The sequence below is a fragment of the Sinocyclocheilus grahami genome, unplaced genomic scaffold (assembly GCF_001515645.1).
Source record: "Sinocyclocheilus grahami isolate Dianchi unplaced genomic scaffold, SAMN03320097.WGS_v1.1 scaffold1389.1, whole genome shotgun sequence".
NCBI lineage: Eukaryota > Metazoa > Chordata > Actinopteri > Cypriniformes > Cyprinidae > Sinocyclocheilus > Sinocyclocheilus grahami.
The window spans coordinates 186,106-198,609 of record NW_015506568.1 but is presented as its reverse complement, the minus strand read 5'-3'; the positions used below and the strand labels follow the sequence as shown (position 1 = coordinate 198,609).

Sequence of the window (12,504 nt, the reverse complement as noted above, 5' to 3'; positions counted from 1 at the left end):
CATATATATATATATATATATATATATATAGATATATATATATATATATATATATATATATATATATATAATCACAGCATGCCGATATACAGCCATATCTCACATCTACGAGTGTGATATTGCGTTTTAACAGTTCAACGACACGAGTGTGTAAATAAATTAGGAACAAGAAAGGAGTGTCTTTAAAAGCCCTCTTTTGTGCAGAACTACTTCCTTCCGCCACGGATTCAAATCTGAAGGTGACAGTTTAACAGCTGAGTCCAAGCCTCCGTTACTAATTCCAAAATGTCACTTTAGAACTAGTAACGAAGGAACGTTGAGTTGCTTCATTAAAAGCTTATTAAATTACTGTATTAAAGCAGTGTATTATGTGGAGTAGAGTATTATGAGAGAGAGATTGACTAAGCGATCGTAATTACCTGCATCTAATCCAGCATTCATTCTTCAGATCAATCTCATATTCTCAATAAAACATTAGTTTAATTAACGGATAGGCTCGTACTATCCTTTCATCTGTTTAGGGTGATTTGATGACAGCGCCGCTCAGTGCATTTGTTGGTTATGTCTTACAAGCTGTTGTTAAAAGTAAAAATAACTTCCGTTTCCGTTCTTCCAATATAAAGTCTTTACTGCTGACTCGTCATTATAGTGGATATGGGCGTCCGCCATGACACTCACTGTGAGAAATACGGCAACTTCGGCAAGCGGAGTGATACAAATGGTGAAACGGCTGTTGGAGTTCTGTTGGACTCTAATATATCAACACTCTTATTAGCCAATCAGATTTGAGTACCATATATATATATATATATATATATATATATATATACAGTACACATTCACATTTTTTCCTGACAGTGTTTAAAACAAATACATCAGAATAAAACTCCATAAACCATGTGTTTGTGTAAGCAGATAAGTTTGATTGATCTCTCACCAGTTACCTTGATACTGTGTCTATGGGCAGCGTCCATTACAGCTGGCACTAGATCCTCTGTGGGTTTGCCATGTTCATCTGCCACACCAGGCGGGTACCAGGACAGGACCACCACACCTGGCATCAAAAGTGGAAATACATTGCTCTACAAGCAACATTTTTTCTCTTTTAAGGTTTTTAATGATGAACGACCATCTACATTGTACTATAATAGCCAAAGAAACATAAATATAATAAATGAGAAGCACAATTCATCAAATTGTGTCTTGGCCGTAAAACCTGCAGCCGCAGCCTCGATTTGCGCCATGTGGGATTCAATGACATCTGGATCTCTGGAGCTGTAGGATCCCAGTTCAGGGTAATAACTGGACGCAATGTCATCTGGAGGATTGTGTCGTCCTTTAGGGTGACTGGAAGCTATTTTGGGGTCCCAGTGTGGCACCAGTACATGGTCCCAGTGTATATAACTACCGTCCATCTGTGGCGAGCCATACCATAAATAATAGAAGATATGAATGTCATAGAATATGCTGTGGTCGGGACCAGAGTTGGAGAACACTATCTTAGTGTCACTGCCCACACCACCATTCTGACCCGCTGATTCAGCTACATGATTGGGTCTCTGGTCCATTCGCTCTCCAACCAAAGGCATCAGCTCCATTCCTGGAGCAAGATCCGAGAAGCCATCAGTGGGTTTGAGGGTTCGTAGGCCCATCATAGTACCAAAAATAAACAAAGTGAATAATAGAAGAGCCACACACGCTTTCCTGCGTAACCTGTTCATAGTCGCTGTCCGTGGTGCTGGAAACGGTAGGTTGTGAAATGCTTGTCTTCCATTTCCAATTCCAGTTCGCCCTCTATCAGATTTGCATTTGGCACTCTGGATTGGTTGCTTGGTCCTTGTCAGGAAGCCATTATCTGCGTTACATTAACAAACTGTAAAAATTTGGGAAAAGGTGCTTTGATAAATTTCTGAACATGCAACGAAGATACTAAGCTGACAAACCAGCCTGCATTATTTATCACGGAATATGCATAACTTGACAGAGCATGCTATATTTCTAACTCAACATTGCATAGATTTGTTTTTGTTAAGTCGCACACGCCCGTTTGAATTCGACGAAAAAGCGTCCATGCAATCATGCATTTATCACATGCACCAGTACATCCGTCTCCATCGCTTCATTTGCGCTGCTCCCCACTTGCAAACTGAACGCCGTCTTCTCTCTCGTGCTCTCCCACGCGTGGATCTTTATTCTAATCCTTTCGCGCAGAATAAAACACTTTCACATCAGATGCACTGGCTTTGTGAAAGCATCGGCTGGTTTCTGTGCCTCTCTGTCGCCTGTGTGTGTGCTGATGATAAATCACCTCTTGTTACTGGAAGGTGGAGTCTCGTGGGTTTGTCACCATGCACGCATGCTCAAACAAGGACACTGGCTGTGTTCGCAATTGCGTGATGCTGGCTGCATACTGAGCAGTATATACTGAATATGGCATACTATATTATAAATATTATTTATATAAAAAATAAAAAAGAGTACAATGTAAAATAATGCTTGTTATGCAACGATATGCCTTTCAATCAGTAGTATGTTATACATTTGTTACCTCTTAATGTTTGTATACTTGATTCTTGCTATCATCTCTAATAAATATGGTTATTTTGCCTTTTTAATAAAACAATTCAATACAAAGTGAAAACGTTGGATACTTCACACACAAAAATGCACCTGGTATTACTGCCAGAATATTAATTAAAATGCCAAAAAAAGAGAAAAAATAAGCTTATTGCTCAAAATTCTATTGCTTGCTGTATTTTAGTATATACTTAATACTATCCACTGCATTCCTAACCCTAACAGTATCTGAAACTGTAACAAACATTGCTTTCACATGATGACTGCACATCTTTACACTGGTGATAAACAGATTAGAACCATTCCTTTTATCAGGTGAAATTAGAAACACTTCAGTGGGTGTTTTATACTCATTAGAATTATAGATAGGGTGACCTGTCCTCTTTTTCTAAGTCATGTCCTCTTTTTTAGAACTTAAAAAGGCCTCCAGTCAGGATTTATAAATTGCTAAATTGTCTGGGTTTTGACTTTCCTATTGACATGCTTTTTGCTATGGGGTGGTTCTATATACCACCCTATCCTGTCACCCAAGGCCAGTGTCCTAATTTTTGAAAAGCACAGTACGGCCACCCTATTTATAGAAAATACTAACAAAACAACGCCATGAATCTATATTTCTGAAATCTGAACTCCTCCCCCACGTCCACAACCCCACCCACATGTGCGAAATCTCCGCCTCTCACCCACAGCCAGCCCACACAGGCTATAGCTCATATAAATTACAGTAGGCTACATTTATTGCAGCATCATATCTGTTTTCATCCGACTTAAAATGTACCTATACAGCAACAACTGCGGACTCATTCCAACTGTGGAACATCCCTATAATTGATCGTTTATGAAAGATTCTCAATCCCAACAGATTTTCCATCCATCAAACACTGTCTGTCTTCCGTTTGAAACGTTGTTTGATCACAACATCTGGTGGAGAATAAGGCATCGAGTGGCTCTTTCTGAGTGAATTCACAGAGCGCTGCAGACAGTCAAGTCATTTAGAAGATCCAGTCCGTCTGTCGGTCTTTTGATTTCTACGATGGTTTGGTAGATGAAGGGTCTTCGAATACCTTAGATAATATATAAAATTAGATTACAATAATCCAAGCGACATTTAACGTGAAAACAGAAAACTTTAAATGTCATTAAAAAAAAACACTTCTTAGAATCATAAAGCATCATAAAGTGTAAAACATCATAAAGTGAGAATCAGTGAGAAATCAGGATTACCTAAAACTGCAGTCCGTAATTTTTTTGTGTTCAAAATGTACAAAATGTATATAAATTCACCATGAATCCATTTTCAAACCGTGTTTTTGGCTTATCCTGAATCACTACGGTACACCTATATTAAGTGTTTATATTCGGACTATTTTATATGCGGAGTAGCCCGGTACCTGCGTGATCCGTCATAGACATAAACAGAGAAGTAGTTCCGGCTACAACGTTCTTCCGCAAGACTCATGCGGTTCTGTTTACTAACCGCTAGAGCGCCTCAAGTTACGGACTGCAGCTTTAATATGGCTAGAGAGCCCTGAATCAGTACACATAAGTCTTTTTGTTTTAGAAATGTTATAGGGAGCACTGCCGATCTATAAAGTTTAACTTTTTTGTTTTAACGCCTGTAACTTTAAAAAGTAAATTTTCTTTCTTTTTCTTTCTTTTTCTCTTTTTATTTATTTAATTAATTTTTTTTTAAATGTGCATTTAAACACAAATACAGTGAAAGTCAATGAGGTCCATCAGCTGTTTGGTTACGCACATTCTCCAAAATATCTTATGTTCAGCAGCAGAAAGAAAATCATACGGGTCTGAAACACCTTGAGAGTGAGTAAATTATGACAATTTTAATTTTTGCATGAACTATCCCATTAAATGTTTTGACAAGCATCAATGGATTTTGAGGCAAAAATATTTGTTGTTGTGATATTTACAATTAATTAATTATGACAAATTAATCAGTCTGATTAATATATTACCAGCCCTTTTTGCATTTTAGCATACTTTTAATCAAACCTATGGGAATAATATAGTTTAAATTGTGCAAACTGAAAGCAGTGTTAAGCGCATGTTAATTAAATGAGATTGCATTTTAGTTCGTATTAAATGCAAGTTAAATATTAGTTATGTAACTTAAGTTAGTTAAATATAAGTATATTAAATAGCCTAAGTAAATAACTATATGCTTATGTTACATAAAAGCATATTAAATGCAAATTAACTTTAGAGTGCTTTTTGAGTCCCACTTAAGTAGGACTTTATAAAATACATCTTTATATGTCATTTTATAATTACTTCTATTGTCTCTGAAATATGATTAAAGGGAATTGCTGAATGTACTGACAAGCATTTATGGTAAGCTAAAATATACTTTAATGTCATTTCTTCTGAAACTTGTATGTCTTGTATTTAAATATATTTGCAATTGTGAATTTGTAATGATCAAGTTGCAATTTTGTACATTTAAAATATATTAATTTAAATGCAACATTGAACGACGCTACAGTTAAAATGTTAATCAAGTACTTTACATTTGCTTAAGTATTAACACATCAAAATAAGTGTACTTTAACATGACAAAATATTACAATTTTTAAAGATTAAATCATTAAAAAACGATTTAAAATGTACTTTAAAATAAAATGTTTCATTTGACATTATTGCACAGAGCGCTTTTTAAAAGTGAACTTAAGTGTGTTAAGAAACATGATTATGAAAATAATGTCTCTTTATCTGCAAATACAGTTTTTAAAATATACTTTCAAGATTTGAAGTACATCACAAGTGCACATTCAATACAGTTAAGCATGCTTCTTTTTCACAATGGCTAAGTACACTTTTGACCACTTCTGTCCTGATTTCTTTTGAGGGGAGGGTCTATGGGCCAGTGTATATGGGTTTTTTCTGATCTTTCTTCCCTTGTTTCCATTTCGGTTTTGTTCATTCAATCTTAATTTCACCTTCCAGTTAACCTGTGTATGTGTCAGTGTATGTTGTGTTTGTTTAGATGTGTTTGTGTTTTAGTTTAAGAAAAACTGTTGTGCAGTGCAACCATGTGAGTCAAGCTCTTATGTGTTTTATTAATGTATTCATAACAGGGCTCAAGGCTCTGTTAGCCAAGGTTCACCTCTGCCTTCCAAAACAGTTTCGAGCTAAAACTTTTGCCAGACAAACAACATTAAAGTTTTACAGCAATGCAAAATAATAATTTGTATGTAATTGCCAATTACAATTAATATCCCAGCATATATGTCATTACACCAGTGGATGGCAACAGTGACTGTCTTTATGAGTGAATCATTGAATCATTCAGTCAACCAAACTGTCCGTCTCAGGGATGAGGGCGGTCTCAGGTGCACTGTCCGTCTCAGGTTCATTGTCCGCCTCAGGGACGATGACGATCTCAGGTGCACTGTCCGTTTCAGGGATGAGGGCGGTCTCAGGTGAACTGTCCGTCTCAGAGATGATGGCGGTCTCAGGTGTACTGTCCGTCTCAGGTTCATTGTCCGCCTCAGGGACGATGACGATCTCAGGTGCACTGTCCGTTTCAGGGATGAGGGCGGTCTCAGGTGAACTGTCCGTCTCAGAGATGATGGCGGTCTCAGGTGCACTGTTAATCTCAGGGATGATGGCAGTCTCATGTGCACTGTCCGTGCCAGAGACAGTGTCAGCTGCAGAGGTAGTGGCAGTCTCAGATCCTGTGTCAAAAGAAGAAGAGAGTAGAAACTGTTATAGTATTGGATCCACTTTATTGTTATCTGAATAATGGTTACTGTGAATAAAAATGTTCAATATTGCTTGATTGCACATTGTTGTATACATATATACCTAATACTTCTATATGTGATACTTTTCTATGTATAGATTTTTTTTTAATTGTATTAACAGTTTTTAGTGTGACCATGATATGGTCAACCTCAACATGTCCACTCTATTACGGAAAATATGAAGAAGAAAAAAAGTAAGTAGAAAAAAAAATAGCCTACTAATAATTCAGTGCCAATTTTTTTTAAAATATCAATAGTATAATTAATATTAGTATATCTATCAAGTATTAATAGTAAGCAAAAATGTTGCTTATACAATTGTATCTGAAAAGAAAAAAAATGACCAATTTATCACCAGATAAGTTTTTTTAAACTGTTATGTCCCTAACAGGCTGGACATTTTTAATCTCACATTTCAGACTGATTTTCATAAATGCTAACATTTATTTTCCTGAGCTTGATCTTAATCATTTTTTACAACTTCCTATCATGATTACACACACAAAAAAAACAGTTTTTGATTTTCTACATTTTATGATACCCAAAAGGCACCAAACACCAGGAATGACTGGTATATGCTCAGATGTACAGATGATACAATAATGCGCTTACCTTCTGTGAAATGCCACTCCAGTTGTCTCTTGGTTGTCTTCCTGGTGATCTGTAGTTGTTTGGTGTCCTCCTCTTTCACTGTATTTGGTGATTTATTTTTCACCCTGGTGGAGTACCACCATAACATCACCAGACTGACAGTGATCAGCATGGTTTTGTTTCGGGGAACCAGCTGAATCTTCTGGAGTCTAGATAAATGGGCAAAGTCTTGCAGAGAGACTTGCAGAAATGTAATATATTGGACTCTTTGCTCAACTGAATTAAGAGTGCAGTCAAGCAGAGTGAATATTTTTGTAGAGCAGAGCGAATCTCGCAGTCGAGCAGAATGCAAACGAGCAGACTGAGTTGTAAAAGCGATCAAGCAGATTGAGTATTATACAGATTCTGAACGTTCTAATTTCGAACCTGTCATGTGACGTCACAGACAGCACCCAGCGGGATTTATGCAAAGCATTCTAGGCACGTAACTATGCTCGCACGTCATACATTTTATTTTATTTTGTTATTAATAATAATAATAATAATAATAATAATAATAATAACAATAATAATAATAACAGAGCATAGCAAAACGTAATAGATTACGCATAACAGATCCCTATAATGCCCCTGTGGTGCTTTTTGTGTTGGTTAGCATGTTTTATTGCAGTGAACCATTTTAGTCGTCTATCGGGATCCTTAGGAATACGATAAAATGATTTCCCCTTTGCTTTCCCTGTTGAAAAAAACAGCATATGCTGGTTAGATATGCTTTGATGCTGGTTTAAGCTGGTCCTTTGCTGGTTTTAGCATAAACCAGCAAAGGACCAGCTTAAACCAGCATCCCAGCGTCAAAACATACAGCATATGCTGTTTTTTCCCCAACAGGGTTATGGGACAATCGCGTATGTATATATATATATATATATTTAATTAAAGATAACTTATAGATTTAATATAGGTAAGTTTATAGATATAGATATATATATATATATATATATATAACAATTGATGGAGTTTGTACATTAAATGGTTTGAGATAAATTACTTCTGTAATTGACTGTAATATTGAAAAAAACTGAACTGATACAACAACCTCAAGCACATCTGTATTTAATATCTATTCTGTTGTCATTTTATTTATTTTTAATAACCCTGAGGTTTTGTGTAAATGGATGATGAAGTCTGTGCTTTACATTTCTGTGGATGATAATGTGGTGGTTGCCATGGAAGCGGAACAAGGGGATGAGACACATGCACATTCTCTAACATTCTATAAATAGAGAGACAGTAATTAAAGACCTTTGAATGAACCTCTTTAACATTGTGGGATTGTGGGGGCATTAACAATTCACACTGCGTTAAAGCATACAGCCTATGAATGGTGCAATATGAATTTTGTTGCTGTTGCTGTTTATTTTTGATTGGTTTTATTTGTTCATTGTGAATGACTGTAGGAGTTCAATCTGTCTAAATATGCTCATCACTAATGAAACACAAACACAAGCATATACAATGGCACACTGACACTTCACTTTGTCCACTGCCTGTTCCATCTTAGTACACTTAAACATTTTTAGTGAGAAATTACAGTATATTCCAGGCTAATAATTGCATTACTTTCACAGTAGGACTTCTTTTGTATCTAACTGCACTCTCAGAAATGTCTTGTAATGCAAACAGCATTATACTGTGTTTCTACACTCTAAAAAATGCTGGGTTAAAAACAACCCAACTTGGGCTATTTGGCAACCCAGCGCTGGGTAAATATTGGACAGAACACATGCTGGGTTATTTTGACCCAGATGGCTGGGTTAAACGTTTTTACCAAACATGCCGGGTTGTTTAATTTATTGTTTAAAAATTATTATATTGCTGGCTTAAAATGGGTTGGAAAATAAAAATCGCACACAGAATTTGTAGAGGAAACAGCAATAATCAAAAGATGAACATTTATTATTAAGCAAGAACACCCATGGACAAAATACAAGACAAATTGAATTTATTTGGGTGAATACAGCATAGTTTACAATATTACATTTAAACTCGTTTAACAAGCATTTTAGAAATAAAAATAGACACATTTAGAAATAGCATTTTAATTTAAGTGTATTCAAGCGTTATCTATAATCACTTTTTTACAGAAATAGTGCTAATCCTCGTGCCGCTGAAATCTGAGCCGGTGAAGGGCTGCTGTTCACGGGGGAGCTGCGAACTTTAGACCGCGGCCTCGCGTTTCACTCGTAGCTGAGAGATGGCGTGACTGACTCCAGAACCTGCCCATACACAAACAGTACTGAGATTAGAGAACATATTTTAACATCAAATTAAATTACACTCAGTATTACAACGAATAAAATCCATTTATGTTATGCAAGTGCTGACGCAGCTGACTGACATTTCGTCCTTATGTTGCGTTGCATAAAATAATACAATTTACGCCACATTAAAGACTTTATAAATGAAATAAAATGTATACAAACCTTTATTTCACCGAAAAAGTGCACCAAATCGGCGGCACCTCCCCTCCCCTCAAAACGACTCCTCTACTCTTCCGGTCACGAGCTATGGCGCAATTTATCTTTAAAATCAATTCTTGAAAATAAGGAATATGAAACAACAAAGGTTGTTATAAGTTTTTTACTCCACACTGGTCTTTATTTGAGGATTTAATCTATGAGATGGAGTTCTTCAGATGAACTGGGGAGGGCAGCAATACGCCTTTGAAGCGTCTAAGCTGCCGCAAATCATACAAGAAGAAGAAGAAGAAGAAGAAGAAGAAGAAGAAGAAGAAGAAGAAAAGCTGAAGCTGATGCTTCACTTTATAGTACTGACACCAGTCATGAGGGAGTACGTTACCCCTAAACATTAAAAAGATATTAGGATATTACGACAACATTACTCTTAGGACATCGCAAACTAAGTTTTTTCATGAATATGACTTAACCTGATGGAGGACGCGCTCAGTCATTCAGGCAGTCTCTCTCTCTCTCTCTCTCTCTCTCTCTCTCTCACACTGTTTAGGCATGTTTTGTGCCGTTGATCGTCGTCGTCATCTTAAATAAATAAAACATTTATTCATGCTTGGGTGTTGGCGGTGAATCCAGTGGAGAGAAATCCCCCACCACTAACTGCAAACTGGCATTCAGATCTGCCTCCATTTTGTTAGCAACGCCCCCCCCCCAGCATTTCTTAGAGTGGACAGTGCATAAGTGCTATGAACGTTCCCAGCATGCAATGCAGCACGAATAGATCATGCTGTAGAGATTTATAATACCTGTTGGTTTTATTTGTGCTGTTGAACTGGTTTTTGGTTAACTTTTAGCCGTTTGTGCTGCTTGTTTAATTTGTAATGTTGGTTTATGTTGTAAATGTTGTTTTTATGTGTTGACTGTTAAGTGTTTTGTATGTCAAGTGTTGATGTCACATCTTTCAACTAAAATCATGTTCATGCTACAAATAAGTTGACTACTAGCTTATTTCGTATTCTAGCTTGTCATCATTTTGACAAATGTTTTGTCACACTTATGACATGACTAGCTCAGAAATTCGAATATGAATATATAAGGTCCAAGATCCCAAACAAATAGGCTACTACGTACTACAGTAATTACGGTAGTAAATAACTACATTTCTCACAGTGGCACAGTTAAAGACAACTTTATAATGTGAGTTCACTGTAAAACAAGAGCAGTAAATTACTGTAATGTTAGCATCATTCTGCTGTTCATTCACAGTCATTTGTAAGAAAATGACCCAGCATGCATTGATTTCACAGACAATTTCTGACTACAGTAATTTATTGTGAAATAATACTCTTAAATCCTGTAAATTCCTGGCAATTTTTTTTTACAGTGTATGGATCTGCACCTATTAATCACTCAAGTAAATAAATAAATATAAAATAAAATACCAGCTACACACTTGTTTGTAAGGAATGTTGGGAATTATTAAATCATTTCTGTATCTATTACAGCTGTCACAAAAGAACGAACTCGGGAGGTGAGCTAATCGTTTCTGTTTCCTGTACAGAACCTATAGGATGCCGCGTATGCACGGTCAACACGAAATGAATGAATCACTCTCTGAGATAATTAGTTGATATTAAAGATTCAAAATGAACAAGTTGTTCAAGAAAAGTCATCACTCCTAGGCAGCTATAGCTAGATAGATCCTTTGCTATCTAGAGAAGCTGATTTTGTTGTAGTTGGATTAATTGGAATTGCACAGTTTTCCATTTATTGTCATGTCTTTTCGCTCTGCGTTTTTGGTCATCTGCACACTCGTGCAATGATGGCCCTGTTAGTGAATAGAGGCTGTGCTCTTGACTCAAGAGCCCTTTAGACTAGGCTTTATCAGCCTCCACATGCTAAAGGTCTTACAAATTCCAAACCTGCTTTGCTTTCATCTGTGTAAAACAAAAAGAGGTATTTTTAAGATATGGTCACTCTTTTCCATGCAATTACAGTGAGTGGCAATTGAAGCATCAAGTTTAAAAAATGACAAAAAAACTACCAAACATATTATAGAAATAGTTCATTTTTTTGCACTACAGTATTCCCCAAGCCTTGTAACTTAAGATTTGTTTTAACATTCCTACTTTTTTATGAGCATTTTTTTACATTCCTACTATTTTTATGAACATTTCCCCCAACCCATGAATGCAAAACAATCGGTGAAAACACACAAGGGCAGGGAGTTCACAAAGAGCCACTAAACAGGAAGAGAGATGGTTACATGTTTGTCTAGAAGAGTTTTTTTTTAATCCATTACCATAGAAACAACAGTTTCTGCATTTATTCAAGTATATGTGTATTATCCTCAGTAGGCTTTGGTGTGAACACTATATGCAATAACGTACATTAAATATGTATCATATACTGTAAAAAGTGGTAATTTGCAATTGCAATCTTATAGAGATATTTTTACCTGATTTATTAACCCATAAAAACCACTGGTATAAATTAATCTATACAGGTTGGTTTAATGTTGGAATAACTTTTTTGATTGGGCAGATGTCTCAGATGACTTGGTCACCGGTCACATGGTGTTGTCCGTCTATGGTCAGTCAAACTCTCACAGCAGATTTAGCAGGTGGAGTAACATTAAGTGAGCAGAAACATCAGAATGTGGCTTTGAAGCCACCAGTGTTCTTATTTTTAACTAAAACTAAAATTTTAAATATTAAAAAAAAAAATGGGTCCCAATTTATATTAGTCTTTAACTACTATGTGCTCATGAAAAACAATAAATAAATAAAAAATACTTATTGTACATTTTTACTTCATTTTCCATTTAATTATAGATGTAACTACAGACATCAAAGAGAGCAGTTTATTTTAAGGTGTCTTTGTTACACACGTTACATGTACTTTTACTGTTGTACTAACAATTAATTATTTCATTTACTAACATAAATGAAAAATGAAAATATTAAATAAAAGCCCAAATTCAAATAATAAGAAATACTAATAGTATATTAAAGGGGTCATATGAAGCGATTTCAAGTTTTTCTTTCTCTTTGGAGTGTTACAAGCTGATTGTGCATAGATAAGATCCCTGAAGTTGCAAAGAC

General features: G+C 35.9%; 1 protein-coding gene across 4 annotated transcripts in view; it reads right to left on the bottom strand.

Annotated features, from left to right (window-relative positions):
• Positions 1–2,285, bottom strand: part of maneal (mannosidase endo-alpha like) — a 15,513-nt gene extending 13,228 nt beyond the window's left edge. Inside the window, exons 1-3 of one of the 4 annotated variants that reach the window (XM_016256025.1) lie at positions 2,009–2,285; positions 1,217–1,855; positions 945–1,054 (exon numbers count right to left, since the gene is read on the bottom strand). In XM_016256025.1, coding sequence (XP_016111511.1) covers positions 945–1,054; positions 1,217–1,855; positions 2,009–2,084 — 825 coding nt within the window. In that variant the 5' untranslated portion in view covers positions 2,085–2,285. Of the gene's footprint in view, positions 1–944; positions 1,055–1,216 lie in introns of all 4 variants that reach the window. The other 3 variants (XM_016256027.1, XM_016256028.1, XM_016256026.1) reach the window with 3 other exon arrangements.
• Positions 2,286–12,504: the final 10,219 nt, after the last annotated feature.